This window comes from Papio anubis, chromosome 11, assembly GCF_008728515.1.
Source record: "Papio anubis isolate 15944 chromosome 11, Panubis1.0, whole genome shotgun sequence".
NCBI classification, from domain to species: Eukaryota; Metazoa; Chordata; class Mammalia; order Primates; family Cercopithecidae; genus Papio; species Papio anubis.
This window is the reverse complement of record NC_044986.1, coordinates 33,045,858-33,067,207: the sequence shown is the minus strand read 5'-3', so window position 1 is coordinate 33,067,207 and position 21,350 is coordinate 33,045,858. Positions and strand designations below refer to the sequence as shown.

The 21,350-nt window shown below is 45.7% G+C and overlaps 2 protein-coding genes across 26 annotated transcripts in view; both read right to left on the bottom strand.

The window, feature by feature from the left end:
• The window catches only part of SEC31B (SEC31 homolog B, COPII coat complex component), a 37,344-nt gene extending 26,800 nt beyond the window's left edge, over window positions 1-10,544 (bottom strand). For 7 of the 25 annotated variants that reach the window (XR_001891510.3, XM_017944220.2, XM_017944221.2 and 4 more), the window contains exons 1-2: window positions 6,213-6,744; window positions 5,425-5,548 (exon numbers count right to left, since the gene is read on the bottom strand). Coding sequence is in view for 19 of the 25 variants with exons in the window: in XM_017944220.2 (XP_017799709.2) it covers window positions 5,425-5,548; window positions 6,213-6,291 (203 nt within the window). In the remaining 6 variants the exon portion in view is untranslated. The other 18 variants (XM_017944216.2, XM_017944228.2, XM_017944215.2 and 15 more) reach the window with 13 other exon arrangements.
• Window positions 10,545-14,148: 3,604 nt separating this feature from the next.
• On the bottom strand, window positions 14,149-20,239 carry NDUFB8 (NADH:ubiquinone oxidoreductase subunit B8). Its single transcript, XM_003904126.2, has 5 exons — window positions 20,088-20,239; window positions 19,703-19,829; window positions 17,286-17,385; window positions 16,700-16,855; window positions 14,149-14,339 (listed from the first exon to the last, which is right to left on the bottom strand). Exons 1-5 carry the CDS (start codon window positions 20,170-20,172, stop codon window positions 14,247-14,249), a joined length of 561 nt encoding a protein of 186 aa, XP_003904175.2. The 5' UTR covers window positions 20,173-20,239; the 3' UTR covers window positions 14,149-14,246.
• Between the last annotated feature and the right edge of the window lie 1,111 nt (window positions 20,240-21,350).

Below are 21,350 nucleotides of genomic sequence, written 5' to 3'. Positions count from 1 at the left end.
ACTGGAGCAGAGCCAACTGGTCAGAAGCAGAGTGTGGAGCACCAGCTCGGACCAGGTCAGCATCTGAAGTAAAACAGCAGAGCCTACACAATGCTAGCTAAGAGGCTACAGCCAGAAAGGCTGTTTTCTAAGGTTGCAGTGATCTTAATATAGCAGGATGTTTTTCCATATAGGTTCAAGAGACTGCCATGTCACCCAGGGACTGGAGCTCAGCAGGGGTAGAGGGCATGTCAACTGAGTAGCTAGAGAAGCCCACAGTAGGTCACACAGGAACCAGCAGAGGGTATGTCCAGTGAAAGACCCACATGGAGATGCAGAGGGTGCAGCGACCTCAGCACGGTCAGAACACATGACACACAGAGCAGAGTAAAAGGCACCTGAGACCTCAAGGGGGAGTCACCAAAGGGTTGGAGAAGAGGGCAGTTACTTCAGAGTGGCAGTTACTTCAGTTTGTCACACACAGGGTGTGACAAAATGATTTTCTGTATGCATGTGGAAAGCATATTTCTGTGGTTAACCACCTCACTAGTGAGGGTAAAGCTGGCGCCTGAATAGGGTGTGATAGAGAGCAACCTGGGCGAATGGGCTGAACACCTAGGTGAAGTTACGCGAGGAAGGCGACTTGATGGTTCAGGGTGCTCAGGGAGTGTCCATCATCTCTACTCTGCAAATGAAAACGGAACAAGAGATGGGTGGGTGTGTACTATTCCGCAACTTTCTGGTAAGTTTGGATTTTTTAAAAACAAAAAGTTAAAAAACAAAAAGGTGGTCTAGCTGGGCACAGTGGCTCACATCTATAATCCCAGCTACTCAGGAGGCTGGGGCAGGAGGATCACTTGTGCCCAGGAGATGGAAGCCAGCCTGGTCAATATAGCAAGACCCTATGTCTATTTTTTTTAAAAAAAGAAAGAAATATCTGCTGTATAAATTGTTTCCATGATTTATTCATTCCTTTGGCTTTGATTCTTTCATTTTCTTATTAAGTTTCTTTAAAATAAAAAATCCCAGCTTCATGTTAGTGAACTAAAGTGAAAAGAGTTTGTCCACATTCAAGCCAAAATAACGTGGGAAACTCAAGCCTTCCTAGAAGTCAAACAGAGTGGTTAAGGCAGTACTCCAAGCTGGAGAATGAATGGAGCATTGGCTGTTTGAGAGGCAAGCTACTTCTCTGAATGCCTATTATACAACAAACTACTACACATCTACTATGAATTCTCAGTTTACAGTAGAAAAAAAAAGTTTAGAGAAGTTAGATAAAGTGTCCAAGAGGACAGCAAGTAGCAGAGCTGGGATATAAACTCAGGTCTCTCCAACAACTAACCCATGCTCTACTATCTTAATGCCTCTAGAAAGAAAGCAAGTCTCGAGAAAAGGAAAACTGAGAGAAGTACACAAATGATTTTTTTTTCTGCTTGACATTGTCCCTTACAGAAGGCCCTCAAAGAGAGGACACAGTGCTCCCCAAGTAGCTAGAATTGAGATAAAGGTAGAATGACAGAAAATAGATCCTCTACTTTCTCCATGTTACTTGACAATGGTTCTTCCAGAGGTTATGGGGGCCACTCCAGAGAGCTAGAAACTCAGTGTATAGAGAGGTAAGGTACAGCAGACCACACGCTGGCCTCTGACCTCATTTACCCACAGCAGCTATGTCCTCAGTCAATGATATAAAACAGTGTGATATTCTCCCAGAAAACTTTCTTTTTGAGTGAAATTCATCTAACAAACCAAACACTGTTTGCTTCACTGCACATGCTAATCCATATTGATTCTGACTGCATCCAGAGGCATTTATCCATGCACTCTCTTCAGCCTATTTATAGCTGATGTTGTCCCTTATCTCCCATACCAGTGTTTCAGAACATTTTTCTTTCAGTCAAATATTTCTAGGTAGATAATATTTCTCTGATGCATCATAGATTGAGGATAGGGGGATCTTCAGGATCCAAATTTGGTTGAGGCATGGGTTTGCAGAAAAGGGCAGGCAGAGAATGAGGAAGATTTTGAAAGGTATATGTTTAGTTGATAACAAAGAGATACAGGAAGAGGTTTAAAAATGGAAAAAGGAGGAAGACTACTAGAAAATAAAAGGGAATAAGAGACTGAACATGAAACCTGAATTCAGATCTCAGCTAGTTTCTTAGAAGTCATCTTGTACAATCTCTTCTTTATACATAAGTGAAGGAACCTGAGATAACTGACTTGATTTGCCCAAGTCACACAGCTCTATTAGTATTATGGCCAATGCTACAGCCCCACACAACTGTGCCTTATGCCACACTATGTAGAAGAAGACACAGAAAAAAAGAGAGAGGAAGACAGAAAGCAAAGGATGAGCGGCCCTCTATCTTTCCTGATCATCCTGGTCAATAGTTTATGATACTGACTGTTGAGCATGTGACCTAACCTAGACTGGAACAGAATGAAGTGGGTGTCTTAGACCCTGGGGTGTCTAAGATGATTGCTTCAGAAAGGCCCCAACAGGGCTGTGTCAAAGGTAATCCCTTTGGGATTTAGGTCTTTGGGAATGTGATTCAATCTTCCAACACAGTTATAGAGGTGGTAAAAGAAAGCAGAGATAAAATATTATCAATAGGGTTAACTGTACTATTTATTCTGGTTACTGGCCCCAAATTCCTACAGAGTGGAGTAGGAGTATGAGGTAAAGTTCATGACTCCCAAATTCAAACTAACAGCTTGAAAAACTCTTAAGACACTAAGACTAACTGAAGACTAACTGTAACTGAAGTGCTGGATTTGAATGCTGTCTGGTAACCCAGAAGTTTCTTCTTCTTCTATTTTTTTGAGGCAGGGTCTTGCTCTGTCGCCCAGGCTGGAGTGCAGTGGTATTCAGCTCATTGTAACCTCTGCCTCCCACGTGCAAGCGATGCTGGTGCCTCAGACTCCCGAATAGCTGGGATTACAGGTGTGCGCCACCACGCCCAGCTGATTTTTGTATTTTTAGTACAGAGGGGGTTTCACCATGTTGGCCAGGCTGGTCTTGAACTCCTGGCCTCAAGCGATCCGCCCATCTCAGCCTCCCAAAGTGCTAGGATTACAGGCGTGAGCCACCGCACCTGGCTGGTAACCCAAAAGTTTATAATATCACTCATTCATATAACAAATATTTATTAAATACAAATATTTATTAAATATAACGCCAGGCACTACTCTAAGTGCTGGAGATAGAGCAACGAGTAAAACATTAAAATCTCGGCCAGGCATGGTGGTTCACGCCTGTAATCCCAGCACTTTGGGAGGCTGAAGTGGTTAGATCACCTGAGGTCAGGAGTTCAAGACCAGCCTGGCTAACATGGTGAAACCCCATCTCTACTAATAATACAAAAATTAGCTGGGCATGGTGGCGCGCACCTGTAATCCCAGGTACTCGGGAGGCTGAGGCAGGAGAATTGCTTGAACGCAGGAGGTGGAGGTTGCAATGAGCCAAGATTGAGCCACTGCACTCCAGCCTGGGTGACAGAGTGAAACTCTATCTCCAGAAAACAAAACAAAACAAAACAAAACAAAAAACCATTAAAATCTCTACCCACATGGATCTCAAAATTCAGTTCCTAAGATTATACTGCCTCTTTCTTAAGGACCCTTGACCCTAAGGAGCTACTACTATGCTGAAGCTGTTGCTTTGCTTGTTGAGGATTAGGACCCTTGCCTAGTGCCCCCTCACCCTTTTTCCTTTTCCTATTAGCTTTCTCAGGTTGAACCCCTTTTTTAAGCTCCAGCATATAAACATCTTGAATTAGCTCACCCCTTTGAGGGGCCGCTTCTGAAATGCTTGGTTAGGGGCTAAGAGTATCTAATCATCATCAGTAAATCCTCAAGTGCCTGCTCTTCAAAGGATACAGGTACTGGAAATACAAAGAGATGTTTAAAAAAAAAAAAAAACTGCAAAATAAGAGATGCTGTCATAAAGTGATGCAGGAGCTCAAGAAAGGGCAAACAACAACTAACTTTTCCTTATGAGGTTTTAACTATGAAAAGAAAGAGGGTACTTCCACCTAAATATTTTAACTCTCTTAGCGGGACCAAGAAACGCACAAGGAGTTCGTCAATCATCAGATGGAATGTTGCCTTCTAGACCAGTAACCTCAAATATAAAAAAAATTAATAGAAATTACACGTTATTGATAGTATAAAAAAAAATTAGCCAGGTGTGGTGGCGCGCACCTGCAGTCCCAGCTACTCAGGAGGCTGAGGCGGGAGAATCACTTGAACCTGGGAGACGGAGGTTGCAGTGATCTGAGATTGCACCACTGCACTCCAGACTGGGCGAGAAAGTGAGACTCCGTCTCAAAAAATAAATAAATAAAAAATAGTAGAGCCAGCTGGCTCAGTGGCTCACACCTGTAGTCCCAGCACTTTGGGAGGCCGAGCGGGCTGATCGCTTGGGCTCAGGAGTTCAAGACCAGCCTGGGCAACATGGCAAAACCCCATCTCTTCTAAAAATATAAAAAATTAGCTGGGTGTGGTGGCATGTGCCTGCAGTCCTAGCTACTCAGGGGACTGAGGCGGGAGGATTGCTTGAGCCCAGGAGGTGGTTGCAGTGAGCCCTGATTGTGCCACTGCAATCCAGCCTAGGTGACAGAGTGAGATCCTGTTCCAAACAAAAACAAAAACAAAAACAGTATAGTAATACATGTATACATTTATATTGAATATATACCTTGAGTATAATGAATATTCACATTTTTTCTGATGATATAAATATTTGGAGACCATCGCTCCAGACTGTAAGCCCCACCTTTATAAGATCTTTAGAAGAAGGGCAGGATAATGGAAAGAAGGTAGGCTTTGGACTCAAATAGGCCCTGACTTAAATCCTAGCTTCTCAGAGTTTCAGTTCCCTTCTATGTAAAATGGAAATATGGTACTTATCACTTATTATGAGGAATAAATAAAATGTACACAGCCCCTAGCATAGGGTCTGGCATGTATACATGTGCTCAATGAATGATAGTACCTAGCGCTGGAAGCCTGCAAGAGCCATGAAATCCATGAGAACCAATCAGTGTCTAAAAGCAATGAGGAGAGGATCATTCGTTCTCTTCCTTGTTGGCAGAGAGGGTGATATTGTGTAAGGTTGTTATCTTCACAAGAGCCAAGGGAGGAAGGACCCAATATCTCTGGGTTCAAAGATAGGCCAGGTACACGTGGGTCCAGGCTTGTCTGAGGCATCTCTATCACATGCATTCAGCCTGACACTGCTATTGCTGCTGACCAGAAAGGTGGGGGTGGTTGTTTTTTAAATCCTTTTGCAAAATAAGCCCAGAGTTAACTTCTCTCCAACTTGGCAAAGCTCGTTCTTCCCTCACTTGGCTCCTCAGGAACCCTGAGAAACACACACTGCTCCCAGGATTCCTCATCAGTATCTTCGTCAGGATCTACCCTGTATAGGTCAGACAATACCTGCTCGAGGCAGAAAGGACTCCTTTGTGTTTCAAGTCCAGAGAAGGGTCCCTGAAATCAACCTCAAATATTTCCAATGTGCCATTTGTGCTGAAGGAGGAATCTAGCTGTTGGGCAGATGTTCCTAGGCACAAGAAAAGGCAGCGCATAAGCAACAATATATGCATGGATTTCAGGTATAAGAGGGTTAAGGAGTGAAGAGGAGAAGGAACAGAAGAGGGCTGGGTATACCCTTTCTCAAAGGTAACTCCACAAAAGCAAGAAAACATTGGCCAGGCACGGTGGCTCACACCTGTAATCCCAGCAGTTTGGGACGCCGAGGTGGGCAGATCACAAGGTCAGGAGACTGAGACCATCCTGGCTAACACGGTGAAACTCTGTTTCTACTAAAAATACAAAAAAAAATTAGCCAGGCGTGGTGGCGGGCACCTGTAGTCCCAGCTACTTGAGAGGCTGAGGCAGGAGAATGGCGTGAACCCGGGAGGTGGAGCTTGCAGTGAGCCAAGATCGCGCCATTGCACTCCAGCCTGGGTGACGGAGCGAGACTCTGCTTCAAAAAAAAAAAAAAAAAAAAAAGAAAGAAAACATGATGTACCTAACCTTGAGCCATAGTCCTAGGCAGCCCTCAGGTACCCAAAACACCTAATATCCCCTTGCTTATGCTGTGAGTCACCCTATCTTTCTATGATCTGAGAGCTTTCTCTGATGCAAAATAAATAATTCTAGATACTAAGTTTCCCCTCAACCTATGTACTCCCAGTGGATCCTAATCCACAGTGTCACCATACCTGTGGCCAGATACAAAGGGTATTGGCTGGCTGGGCTCCATGCCTGGACAGCTGGCCGCTCAAGTTCCTTCAGCTTCATGGTCTATCCTGTAGGTGGCAGAAAACTGACATGGCCCTCAGCCCACTGAAAATAGAAACCAGCAAACTTAACAGCCAGATCCAGGGAGCATCTGTGGACAAGAGTTCTTGTTTGTCTTTCTACACCACAGGACAGGGCATTTCAGGGCAACACAGAGTGACAAATACATGACCATCTGCAGATCTAAAGATAGTTCATTCACCCAATTACTGAAATGTAATACTTTAAACTTCAAAAGATACTCAACCACAATGGCTACCACAGGTCCAGTGGTGATAACCACCAAACCGGACAATCTCTCAGTGATTTTTGTCCATTTCCTTGGCTTTAAATAGCATCCATATGCTGATGATCCCCAAATTTATATCACTATCACAAATCTCTCCTCCAAGCTCCAAGTTCTTAATGCAATTTCTTCTTCTTCTTCTTTTTTTTTTTTTTTTTTTTTTTTTAAGACAGAGTCTTGCTCTGTCGCCCAGGCTGGAGTGCAGTGCCACAATCTCAGGTCACTGCAACCTCTGCCTCCCGGGTTCAAGTGATTCTCCTGCCTCAGCCTCCCGAGTGGCTGGGATTACAGGCATGTGCCACTATGCCTGGATAATTTTTGTATTTTTAGTAAAGACGTGGTTTTACCATGGTGGCCAGGCTGGTCTCAAACTTCTGACCTCAAGTGATCAGCTGCTTATATGCAATTTCTAATCAAATATTTCACTTGGATATAGTAGATACCTAATGGGGGCGGGGAACTCCCATTTTAGTCTACCTAAAATGGAATTCTCTATTCTACCATCTCTTCTGGGTTTTTTGTTTTTTCAGAAAGGAGCAAAGTCACAGTCTCTTCTGTTCTTCCCCCAGTTTTCTTCATCTTGGTAAATGGTTCCACTATCTACCTAATTGCTCAACCCAGAAGCCTGAAAATCCCTCTTGATCCCTCCTTCTCCCTCATTCTCCTCTAATCCATCATTTAGTCTCCCTGATTTTACCTCCAAAATATATCTTAATCTGTCTACTTTTCTCTAATTTTTCACTGCCAACAGTCTTTTGATGATATCATCTCTCACCTGGAGTACTGCAACAGTCTCCCAACTAGCTATCCCCCTTTTTACTTAAGCCATTACCCAATTTGTTCTTTACACAGCGGCAGGAGTGAACCTCTAATATAAAACATAGGATTTTGGCATTCCATGCTTAAGATCTTTCAACGATTTCTATCACACACAGAATAAAATTCAAATTTCTTTGAGCCCTGCCCAAAGGCTCCAGCCTACCACTTCAACTTCATCTTTTGATAATTTTCTCCTTATTAATTGTGCTTGAGCCACACTAGCCTTTAATTTCCTGACATTTTCCTTCCTTAGAGCCTTTGCAAATGCTGTTCCCTATACTCTGAATGCTCTTCCCTTCACTTTCTACATGGCTGGTTCCTTATCATATTTTTCTGGGCTCAGCTTCTCACTTCCCCAAATAAGTGAACTATACAATCACAAAAAGTCTCAATTTTTTTCTTCCTAGCAATTTATAATGACATATTTTATTTACATTGACATTGTCGGTCTCTTCCACTAATACGCAAGCTCCACGAGAGCTGGCACTGTGTCTGCTTTTGTTCACCATGTTGTAACTAGTTTCCAAACGAACGTCTGGCACATGGTAAAAGCTCGAATCTGGACATCCATTTTAACTCTGTGATTTCTGATCTAATTCCAATGTATATTCAAGGTCCTATCCCAACAGGCTAGCAAAGAGGTAGAAAGGATTTTTTAAAATTACACTGAACTTAGGGAGAAAGCTTGGGACCTACTGTGACCTGCTTGAGTAAGCTACAGTCAGATCAGTCTCACCTACAAAAACAGGAGATAGTATTACTAAATCTCTAACGTACTTTCCAGCGTGAAGAAAGTTTAAGCCTGCCCATTACGCCAAGATTTCCAAGGGACTTTTAAACACTTGTGGCTACTATCAGGTATCCTGTTACCAGCTCAACACTCCAAGTCACCAGTGCCACCTGCTGGTCACAGCCATCTTAATGTTTCTGAGAAAAGATCCCCTAATAACAAAATAGGAGCTGCGATAAGCAGCTGTGCATAACTCATTTAATTCTCTCAGTGGTCCTATTAGGTAAGTACTACGATTACCCTATTTTCCAGAGACGACAACTGGCTAGGCTGGGATGTGAACCCCCATCAGCATCAAGAGCCCGTATTTCTAACCATCCCGTATTTCTTTTTTTTTTTTTTTTTTGAGACTGAGTCTGGCTCTGTCGCCCAGGCTGGAGTGCGGTGGCCGGATCTCAGCTCACTGCAAGCTCCGCCTCCCGGGTTCACGCCATTCTCCTGCCTCAGCCTCCCGAGTAGCTGGGACCACAGGCGCCCGCCACTTCGCCCGGCTAGTTTTTTGTATTTTTTAGTAGAGACGGGGTTTCACCGTGTTAGCCAGGATGGTCTCGATCTCCTGACCTCGTGATCCGCCCATCTCGGCCTCCCAAAGTGCTGGGATTACAGGCTTGAGCCACCGCGCCCGGCCGACCATCCCGTATTTCTAACCATTGTGCTAGTCGCAGCTAAACTCTAGAAAGTGTTTTAATCGCGGACAGTCTAGGAACTGGGAAAAATGGGCTCTTAATTCATATTGTTCAGAGGCATCTATTCACAAAAAAGGGCCCCTCCTGGGGTCAGATTGGCCATGGGGGCGTGAGGCGGAGATGACCAATGAAATGCTGGACAGACCTGCCGTGCAGGAGGGCACCAGCTACCCTTGGCAGCCCAGTCCTTAGGGAGGACGATCAGCACAGCTTCTTTCCCGCTGTTGCCGAAGAGAGGCGCGCCAGGGTCAGCAATGACAGGCCTTCCCGCCTAGCCCAAACGCAGCGACACCGGGCGGGCTTGGCCGGGCCAGGTCAGGACCAAGGCGGATGGGAAGGCGCGAGGCAGCGCTGAAAAGGGAGACCCTCGTCAGGCTGGGGGCTCCCGTGCGGCAAGGGCAGTAGAGCCGGATTCAATTCAAGGGTAGGCGTAGTGGAGGCCCCCGGCGCATGGACCCGCGGGCAGGGCTGGCACGGGCCGGGGGTCTCCGCAGCAAGGGGGCTCCTCTCGGCCCTCTGCCGAGAAAGGAGCAGTGTTCCGGGTCCCCAGCGCAATCTCTGCTCCCAGGGACCCCAGACCAGCAGGGCAAACCAACCTGTGCGTCGGACCCCGGGCAAGGGTCAAGCGCGGCAGCCGGAGCCGGTCCTCTGGCAGCGCTCTCGCGCGCAGCCGGGCGCTGTGGACGGCGGCTGCGGAGGGCCAAAAGCGGAGCGGACCTGGCAGGGCACCGCCGAAAACACGCTCCGGGGGCGCCGAGCCCGAGACCCAGACAGACCCACGGAGAACGTTTACAAACAGGATTATAGGTTTTAACCGGACCTCCCTCTCCTACCCTGTGATTGCGCAGTGGGTCAGATCTGGACCAGTAAGTTCTGGTCTATGCAGTTTGAGCCAGGCTCTAGGGCCAGTCTCGGAAAACGGAAAATACTAACTCATTATCTATGTATTGAAGGGGGACAAGACCCGACCCTAGCCCCAGGAGCCCTCAGTGGAATCCAGTTAGTTGAAAACGTAAAAAGCAATCGAGGCTGTAAATGGCAGTGAGTGTTGCACTGCAGCCCAGCAGAAACTGGCCCAAAAATTTGGTTGAATTAAGGGCTGTTAAGTGTGTGGAGGGTGAGACTACAGGGCCAGGGGCTTCCTGAAATATTTCAGGAACATAGGAGGGATGTTATCCTCTGGAGCTGCAAGAACACAGGTGATACTCCAGCAAGGAGGAAGAAGCCAAACCGGCTAATAGGCACCCTGGAATTTTCCATACCGTGAATGCAGGCGGGGATTGGATGCGGATTGTGGTGTTCCAATTCAATTCTGCAGATCAGAGTTACTGAAAATTACAGGGAGGGATGCAATAACATAAAGATTATGTTTTGAGGCTAGCAATATGGAACCCCTTAGAGAGAGCAGAGCTGGAGGCAGGGACTCAAATTAGGAGACGAATAGAACAATCCACGTACTAGGTGATGAAAGCCTGGATTAACATAGTAGTGATGATTGTAAAGGACAGCTGGACAGGCTCTACTGACTGATAAAGTCTTTAGAGCCTGGGAGACTACAAAAACTATGGTGGTCTTTTAATAGAGCCAGAGAACTTCAGGTGAGGAGGGGGCCTGAAAAGATCTTTTTAAATTTTAAAAAAATTTTTATTTATTTATTTGAGACAGATTATCACTCTATCGCCCTGGCTGGTGTGCAGTGGCGCGATCGCGGCTCACGCCAACCTCCGCCTCCCAGGTTCAAGTGATTCTCCTACCTCAGACTCCCGCCCGAGTAGCTGGGACTACAGGCGCACACCACAACGCCCAGCTAATTTTTTGTATTTTTACTAGAGACGGGGTTTCACAGTGTTAGCCAGGATGGTCTCCATCTCCTGACCTTGCAATCCACCCACCTCGGCCTCCCAAAGTGCTGGGATTACAGGCATGAACCACCACACCCAGCCAATCATGTATTTTTTATGTTGAAGAAACTGTGCCACTTCCAAATAAAAATGTTCTGTGGATCACACCTGTAATCCCAGCACTTTGGGAGGCCAAGGTGGGCATATCACCTAAGGTCAGGAGTTTGAGACCAGTCTGGTCAACATGGTGAAACTCCGTCGCTACCAAAAATATAAAAATTAGCCAGGCATGGTAGTGCTCGCCTGTAGTCCCAGCTACTTGGGAGGCTGAGGCGTGAGAATAGCTTGAATCCTGGAGGCAGAGGTTGCAGTGAGCTGAGATCGTGCCACTGTACCTCAGCCTGGGTGACAGAGACTCCATCTCCAAAAAAAAAGTTCTGTAAGCAGCTTTAGATCTTAGAAACTTCTGCTTAATGCATGAATTCTCTGCATTCCTGCCCGATACACCTCCAAAGATTGGGGCCAGTTATCACAATGGGACCCAACTCGTGACACAACTCCAGTTCCCTTTCATGTGGATTTGGCAATTTTGAAGTCAGACACAAGGTAATTCAGTACATTATCTGTGTCTAGCCCATGCTTCCTACCAAGTACTCAAGTATTTCCTGAACTTCTTAGCTGACACAACAGGGAATGAAGCCCTAAGAAAAGTAAACAGGGTTGAAAACTAAATCTAAGAGGAGGAGGCAGAAGAGTTACTGATGGAATACTCCTAAAGAAATTTGAAACAGAAGCTTAAGGTCAGTTTTGGGTAGGACATGATTAAACAAAATTAAAAGTGCACTTTCTCAGCTCACACCTCTTAAGAATTCTTGCTGGGAGTGGTGGCTCATGCCTGTAATCCTAACACTTTGGGAAGCTGAGGTGGGCAGATCACATGAGGTCAGGAGTTCAAGACCAGCCTGGCCAATATGGTCAAACTACATCGCTACCAAAAAATACAAAAAAAATTAGCTGGGCATGGTGGTGTGCACCTGTAATCCCAGCTATTTGGGAGGCTGAGGCACGAGAATCACTTGAACCTGGGAGGCAGAGGTTGCAGTGAGCTAAGATCATGCCACTGCACTCCAGCCTGGGTGACAGAGTGAGACCATGTCTCAAAAAAAAAAAAAAAAAAAAGAAAGAAAAAAAAGAAAAAAATTCTTTTTGGCCTGGCATAGTGGTCTACACCCATAATCCCAACACTTTGGGATGCCAAGGCAGGTGGACTGCTTGAGCCCAGAAGTTTAAGACCAGCCTGGGCAACATGGTGAAACCCTGTCTCTACAAAAAAATACAAAAATTAGCCAGGTGTGGTGGTGCATGCCTGTGGTCCCAGCTGCTTGGGAGGCTACAATGAGAGGACCACTTGGGCCTGGGAGGTAGAGGTGCAGTGAGCTGTGATCACACCACTACACTGCAGCCTGGGCAACAGAGTGAGACCCTGTCTCAATAGTAGTAATGATAAAGAATTATTTTTGCTTTGTATTATAACTGCTGGTCTCCTATGTAATATTTGAAGGTGATTACTTTGTCTTGCTCAGTTTTATATCTCCAGGGCTTATCAGTGTTTGATACATATTAGACACACAGGTGTTTGTTAAGGAAATGATTATCAAATGCTATAGAGAATGGAGACACATAAAAAGCCAGTGGGGGCCTTCAAAGAATAGCATTCCACAAGTATCCACTCCCTGACCTCACAAAAGGTCTCTCACTGCCTGCACAGCTAGGACTCCACATCTAATTTGAATGAACTTGCTTCTTTTGGTCCCATTAAATGTATGCTTTTTTATGGGACAGGTTTTCTGGCATATACTGTAACTTAAGAAAATGTCCCCAAAGGAATACGGGTTGGTTCACTTAAAAATGGATGCATGAGGGCTGGGTACAGTGGCTCCTGCCTGTATTCCCAGTGCTTTAGGAAGGTGAGGCAGGAGGACTGCTTGAGGCCAGGAGTTTGAGCCAGCCTGGGCAACATAGCAAGATCCCATCTTAACAAAAAATAAGAAACTTAGGAGTCATACTTACCAGTAATCCTACCTACTAGGGAGGCTGAGCAAGGAGGATCCCTTAAGCCCAGGGGTTTGAGGTTACAGGGAGCTATGATTGTGCTACTGCACTTCAACCTGGGGAACAGAGGAAGATCCTATCTCTAAATAAAACAAAAAACAGATGAACGAGATAGACTCTGAAAAACATAGTTTTTCTCTAAGGCTGTCATAGGAGTATGGATGAGTCATTAAAAGTAATCAAAGCTGTGAACATGTTCAGTAGTAACTCACTGCCTGTCCTCTAATTCATAAACACAGGTAATGTCGACTTATTAAGAAGCTACGATTCAGAAGCTGCTTTGGAATAAGGAATATTCTTCTTAAAACAGAAATAAGATCAGAGGCAGTCACAGCCTTAGGCAGACAGGACAAAAACACTTATCAGTCCTGTAATACACTTGAAACACGTTAGAGCACAGTTTTTTCCAACTAACCACTATTATTAAGGAGATTTTTTTTGAGACAGTCTGGCTGGCTCTGCCGCCCAGGCTGGAGTGCAGTGGCGCCATCTCACCACAACCTCCACCTCCTGGGTTCAAGCGATTCTCCTGCCTCAGCCTCCGGAGTAGCTGGGATTACAAGCATGCACCACCAAGCTTAGCTAGTGTTTTGTATTCTTAGTAGAGATGGGGTTTTGCTATGTTAGTCAGGCTGGTCTTCAACTCCTGGCCTCAAGTGTTTCACCCGCCTCGGCCTCCCAAAGTGCTGGGATTACAGGCTGAGCACCCACGCCATGCCAAGTTTTTTTTCGAGACAGGGTCTTGCTCTGTTGCCCAGGCTGGAGCAGTGTTGCAAATATGGCTCACTGCACCCTCCTGGGCTCAAATGATCCTCCCTCCTCATCCTCCTGCACAGCTGGGACCACAGGCACACACTGCTGTGCCCAGCGAATTTTTTGAAAAATTTTTTTGCAGAGATGGGGTCTCGTCATGTTGCCCAGGCTAATCTCAAAGTCCTGAGCTTCAAGCAATCCTTCCGCCTCAGCCTCCCAAAGTGTTGGGATAATAGGCATGAGCTACCAGACCTAGACTAGAAAGGTTTTTTATGGGAAATAAATCTTGTTTCAACTTTGGAAGTTAGGAACATTTCTTCCTTGACCCTATAAATGGGAAAAGGAGCGAACCTTAATACCTCCACATGGCTAAAACCCTTAAGTACCTTCATAACCCAAGTGAAATTAACAAATTAATATTTTGTGCCTAAGCCCCCATCCACCCCACCCTCCTATCCTTTAAATTTCAGAATAAGAAAACAGGGAAGAGGGCAGACATCAAGCAGAAAAAAAGGGAAAAGGATGCGGTTCCTCAGGGCAGTGACTATTCCTGGGAAAATGAGGCACAAATACCACAGCACTGAGTTTTATTAGGGATTTCATTAAGATTAAATTTCTAGGAATAAGGGAGACCTAGTTAAGAGGACACAAAAGCCCACGAAGCCTCCTCAGATCTCATAGTGAACCACCGGCTCAGGTTCTTTGGAGGGATCGCCGCCTCGTTCCAGGTACAGATTATTGTAAGGATACTGCTTTGGTCCCTAAGGAAAAAACACAGGTCAGCAAGAACATACATTCAGTCAATACCTGGCTACACCCCACTGAGTTAACAATCATGCATGGTAAATGGGTACGCAGTAGCCTCTAGTCAGACCCAGCTGGGCTAGGACAGCAGGAAGAGCAATCCTCTCCTCACTCAGGCCAAGGCAGAGAGAAAGCCTAAATTGTAAGAGAAGTGGTGCCTACACTGTGAGGGGGAAGGAGAAAGGAGGAGGGAAGGGAATAGGGAAAGGAGGGGAAGGGAGGAAGAGAGGGAGGGAGGTAAAGAAATAGAAAAGAGAGAGTGTCAGAGTCAGAGGCAACGCTTTCTAAATTAGACGATGCATCCATCCATCCCACTCTCTCTCGGGGTCGAGACAGACTCAATCTCCTTTAAGTCACTCAGCCTCTAATGGTTCCACCACTAAAGTGGCCCAGCAAATGAGGCGTGCAGGAGCAGTGGTGGGGGAAAGCACAGAGGAGACAAGGCTGGAACGTGCTTTAGGGGCTGCTGGCTTTACCAACAAACAGCTGTCAGAGAACACAGCTCAAGGGGAGGAGAAAAGGGTGATATGCTTACAGAACTGAAAAATGGAAGAGCCACACTGTGTTTCTTGCTCTCCTGAAGTCAAGTTAGTGCTCACTCTAGCCCTACCTGCATTCTCCAGCATGGAGCCCCTGGGGCTTGGTAGGTAGGCTCGTGTCAGTGCACACAGACATACCAGCTACCTTCAGGACACTGATTGTCTCTGCAGAGGTAGCACTGGGCAGCCAACTGCAAACACAGCAGCCTCCCTGCTTTCAGTTTCTCTCCTTCTAATACATCCTGGAGACTACTCCCAGATTAATCATCCTAAGAACTCAGCATTCATTATGTCACTCTTCTGTTCGAAAACCCAGAATGGTTCCCTGCCACCTAGAGGCAGACCAAGTCATCACTGTATCCCCAACCGCTAGCACAGTCTCCACCTGGTACATAGTAGAGGCTCCATAAATATTTGTCGAATTAATGCTTTATTACACCATCAAGTCCAAATCCCTTAGCAATGACATAAAAGCTGCCCAACCTAACTGATCAACTTATCTCACAATACTTTTTAACACAGTGATTTCCAAATCTAGGTGCACATCAGAATTACCTGGGAGCTTATTAAAAATATGGCTTTTAGAACCCTACTGCGATGCTACTGAATTAGGACCACCAAGAAGCAGGGCCTGGGAATCTGGATTTTTAGCAAGTCTCCAGGAAACCAATGCAGCTGGTTATTTAGGAACCATTTTATACATCTATTCTATTCTAGCTAACTCATTCACCCTCCTTTTCCTTCATTGTTTTCTTTTTCTTTTTTCTTTTTTTTTAGACAGTCTTTCTCTCTTGCCCAGGCTGGAGGGCAGTAGTGTGATTTCAGCTTACTGCAACCTCCGCCTCCCAAGTTCAAAGGATTCCTGTGCCCCAGCCTCCCAAGTAGCTCGGATTACAGGCGTGCACCACCATGCCTGGCTAATTTTTTTGTATACTTTGTAGAGACGGGGTTTCACCATGTTGCCCAGGATGGTCTTGAACTCCTGAGCTCAAGCAATCTGCCCGCTTCAGCCTCCCAATGTGCCGAGATTACATGCACAGGTCACCATGCCTGGCCTCCTTCATTGTTTTCTCTTGCCCTAAATGTTTTCTCCAACTTTCCACCACCCAAAGCCTTTGTGTGTGTGTGTGTGTGTGTGTGTGTGTGTGTTAGCATCTAGGTAGCCCTTCTCCTTGACACTAACTCATATACTATCACATACATTCACTATACACATATATACACATAAATTGTACAGAATTCCCACATATCTGTTCAAATGTTGCTCATGTAACTTATCTAAATTTTCTTAACTAACCTTCCTTAAAGCTAGATAATTCATTTCTACGTCCTTTACATTCTCCAAAATGTAAGTCTATGCCTGTAGTGGACACTTAATTGCTTCCAATATACTACAGGAAGTGCCCTTCACATGTCCAGCAAAGGGTAAGATTTTAGCTCAAGATTCCTTAACTCTACTGTAAAGATCACTTAATGAAATATTGTTAATAAATATAATCCCCAAATGGCAACTCTGGAGACTAGCTGGTTTCCACACACTCATTGCTCATCTAGTCTTCAAGTGTATCTACTCACCGAGACTGGTCCAAGAAGTAGGGGTGGAGAAGTGCTCTGGTACTTGTGGCAGGCCAGTGGGTCAAGGCCCTTCTATCTTCCTATCTCCTAAGACTCCAGGAAGCCAAGCTTGGTATTGGTTGGATTCCTATCCCAGAGACTTCACTCCCTCAGGAAATGGGGCTAAGCAAACATGCCTAAGGGAGCACTTCTCGGATACTCACCACAGGCTGGTAGGAAGGGTACACGTCCCCCACCCAGAACATGAATGTCATGAAAGCCAGGAAACCGAAGAGGTGCATACACATGACATTCCAAGAAACAGGTGTGGGGGATGTATCCACACGGTTCCTGGTGTACATGTCTATGTGCCAGTGCATCTGAGACAGAAAGACAAATAGCTGTCACATACTACTCTTCCTGCAAAATGCAGGCAAGTCCCCAGTGATCAGAGCCTGATACAAGGTTAGACAGAAGCATTCTACTGCCCTGGGGCAACATGCTGAGAACCAGGTCTGAGGCACACTGCCCTACAGGATTGGATGCTGGCCTCTGTCTAGGTTCTTCTAGATTCTGCTGAATAGGGGCAGCTCAATCATGGAAGCGCACAACTTTCACAGTACAGAGTTTCATGATTCCCAGATGTCCCATTCAGTGTGCCACATGCAACCTCAGATCTCACATCACTGAACCTTGCTTCCTTGAGCAGAAAAGCTTAGTGTTACTTGGTCAAAGAAGTGCCATCTGAGCTAAAGAATCTCCAAGAAGACAAAGGGAGAAGGAAGGTCAAATGAGATATGGTTCTCTCACCGGTTCACCCCAGTTCAACCTCAGGTCCGGTTGGTCCCAGCTATACCATGGATCCCTCTCATGCTGTGAACGGTCAGGGAGCTTCGGGTAGTCGCCATACCTGAGAGACAGCAGGAACTTCTGGAAGGGGCTGTGAGCAGCCTCAGACAATTCAGAGTCTCCTCATCTTATAGATGAGAAACCAAGTGACAGAGATAACTGCCTCACCTAAGGACAAAGGAACTAAATCTCAAGACAAGAGCTCGAGTTCTAGTCACTAAGCACAGAACTAACCATAGAAGTCCAAATTGTATTTAAAAGTTCATGGCAAGCTCTGAAATATTTTAATGTATATAAGCTTTCCCAGGGCCAGGTGTGGTGGCTCATGCCTGTAATCCCAGCATTTTGGGAGGCCGAAGTGGGCAGATCACCTAAGGTCAGGAATTCAAGACCAGACTGGTCAACATGGCGAAACCTCATCTTTACTAAAAATACAAAAATTAGCTGGGTGTGGTGGCAGATGCCCATAATCTCAGCTACTCAGGAGGCTGAGGCAGGAGAATCACTTGAACCCGAGAGGTTGAGGTTGCAGTGAGCCGAGATCGCGCCATTGCACTCCAGCCTAGGCAACAAGAGTGAAACTGTCTCAAAAAAACAAAACAAAACAAAACAAAAAACCAGCTTCCCCAAACTTCTTTCAATAAAAAGAAAAAAAGTCACACAATCATGTAATATTATAGATGAAAGGGAATTTAGCAATCAATTACAGTCACCTGCCACATAACACTTCGGTCAATGACGGACCACATATACAAAGGGGGTCCCGTAAGTTTATAATAAAGCTGCCCTATAAATGTGTACCATTTTTTATCTTCTTTTCTTTTTTGAGATGGAGTCTTGCTCTTGTCGCCCAGGCTGGAGTGCAATGGCACAATCTCAGCTCGCTGCAACCTCCACCTACCGGGTTCAAGCAATTCTCCTGCCTCAGCCTCCCAAGTAGCTGGGATTACAGGTGCCCACCACCACGCCCGGCTAATTTTTGTATTTTTAGTAAAGACAGGGTTTCGCCATGTTGGCCAGGCTGGTCTTGATCTCCTGATCTCGTGATCCGCCTGCCTTGGCCTCCCAAAGTGCTGGGATTACAGGTGTGAGCCACAGTGCCCGGCCCATTTTTTACCTTTTATAGCATATTTTTATGTCCCTTTTCTATGTTTAGATACACAAATACCATTGTGTTACAACTGCCCACAGTATTTAGTACAACAACATGCTGTACAGGTTTGTGGCCTAAGAGCAATAGGCCATACCATAAAGCTGTGGTGTGTAGCAGGCTATACTATCTAGGTTTCTGTAAGTACACTCTCTGATGTTCATACCATGAGGAGATCACCTAAAAACACATTTCTCAGAATGTATCCCTGTTGTTAAATGACACATGACTGTACTCTGATTTTCATTAGACAGAAAATGAAAAATTAAAGTTGAGTCTGAATCCAAAGTCACCCAGCTAATTGGAATAAAAACAAAAAGAGTACGAATTAGAAAACCATTCTTCTCATAACAACTGTGTTCTTGACCACCCAGCTGGCAGTCATCTCCATGTCTTAAATACCTCATGAGACCTCTTGCTAAGCTGGGTTTTCCCCCAACAAATCCAGGTTCATCTGACACTGACTTCGAACAAGAATGCTCTTGTCCGCAACATAAAAAACAAAACAAAACAGGAAATGATGACAACTAGGCATATGCTACAGAAAATGAGTGTATAGTAAGAAGAATAGAAGTTGCTGAAACCAAGATTGAAAGAGTGATGTTAGGACAGGAAATAAAGGTGATGATAATCACTTCAGATAATTAACCACTGGGATGTTATGTGGGTACAGATACGGAAGAGTGTGGAAGGGATAGGATAACATCAACTGGAGTAAGTAAGGGGGCTGGTTGTTTAATCTGCTTAATAGTTGCTACGATTTCCACAGCACTAACAGAAAAAAAAAATTTTTTTTTTTAAAGAGACATACACATAAACATAGAGTACTCGTTTACAAATAAGGTTCTCATGATAGGAGTTCAGCTCCAGCCTGGTCACATGCCTGGATGACAGCACCTGAGCCCAGCAGATGCTCAATCTAAATGAAACTCCACGCTCTGGATAGAGCCAAGGAAGGTTCCTGCTATTCGGGGGTCCTCGAGGGAGCCATTAAAACCTCGGCTTCCTCATTTAAGGAAACAGCCTGAGCCAAGGAGAAAATTGAAGTCCTCTCAGCTGCAGCTGCTCACCCACCCCCTCCCAGCTCCCTCCACAGAGAAAAGCACCCACTTCATTGACTCTGAGAGGTCACGAGAAGGTTCGGGAGAAAGGGTCACAGTCAAGCCACCCAACCCAGCCGGCCTTCTCCCATCACTACTTGGGTGCGAGCAGACCCTCTCTGTCTCACCCCATGCCCTCATCCGGGTAAGGCTCGTAGTCTTCCACACGCATATTATACTTCTTGGCGGCGGCGGCCCGTTCTTCTGGGGTCCTAGGATAGGGCCCTGGGAACATGTCCTTGGTCATGCGGGAGGCTAAAGCGCAGAACAGAACAGGTCAGAAGCGAGCCCGCTCTCCGGCCGCTCCGAAGGCTTCAAGTCACAGGGGCTGCAGAGATCCGAGATCGGGACTTCGCAGGATCAGCGCGACCCTCCACCCCATTTTCTGGATATCAACGCCACCTCCGCTCCCTACCCGGAGTCTGCCGCCGCGGCATCCACGATCCCCCCTCCCGATACACCAAACCTCAGGCACCCCCTTCCCACAATGAGGTCTCTCCCATTCTCGCGGACCTGTCCGTGCGCCCAGCGGCACCACGTTCCGGGATGCCCTTTGCAGCCACTGAACTCCCAGGACCCCGGCCCTGGCCACCGCCATCTTCACCTTCTTCACGTTTCCCTTCTGCACATGCGCAAAGACCTGTCACGGCGGCTGAGCCGGGCCAAATGTGACCGAGGAAGCCGGGAGTGAAGAAAAGTCGAAGGGTTCAACATGGGCGGGGTTTAAATACTGAGTTGGGAAGCCAAGGGTTGGATAGAGGCTGGGAGGGATAACCGGGAAGAAGAGTAAACCAGGCAGGTCTTTGACATTTCAGAATGTTGTGTCCTTTTTCTCCCCGAGCTGACTTAGACCTATCCAGGGATGATGGGAACTCGGAACCTGAGCAACTCAGGTAGACAGCTTAACCACCTCCTGCAGAAGCTGTACTAGTGAAATGAGCCTGTCTGACTCTCTTCTCTGGCTGCTTGCTTTCCTGTCCTTCACGGGCACTTCCTCCCATTCCCAAACATGATCATTCTTCAAATTCACCTGTTGGTCTTGCTTGTTCTGTTCTCCAAATGGGTTGATCTTCACTTAGACGCCAGTGCAACACACATATCAGCCCTGAATTGGCTCCTTAGTTTCAGTCCGTGTTTCCATGTGCATGTCTTAGTCGCCTCAACCCAACAAATGTAAAATTAAACCTATCACCAGAGGCAGCTCTCCATAGATAGCTTAAAGCCTCAGAGTTGGTAGGACTTGGATAAAACAAATTTCAAACCAGCCCATAATGAACAAACTCTAACTAAACAGAAGAATTGGAGGCATTATTATGTTTGCATACGACTGTTTTCACTTGGGATTTGAATAACTTACACATTATAAATATGCACGTATTTCCAATGACTTTTCAGGTGACCACTGTTTTGGAGCAGAACCTATTATTATAAACATTCTCAAGTATATATCAGAGCAATAAAAATGCATATAGGCTGGGAGCTGTGGCTCACATCTGTAATCCCAACACTTCGGGAGGTCTAGGTTGGAGAATGGCCTGAGACCAGCCTGGGTGACATAGTGAGACTTCATCCCTTTTTTTTTTTTTTAAGTTATAAAAATAAAAAGTAAACAAATACTGATATATACTATTTAATATATAAATTTTGGGAAGGACTACACAGCAACTTGCTGTCTTGTAAATGAGCATCATTAGTTGATGTTCAAAATAATTGGACAACATCTGCATTCAACCAATAGCAAATCCTGATCCGATTTAGGTCAAGAAACAGAGTTGA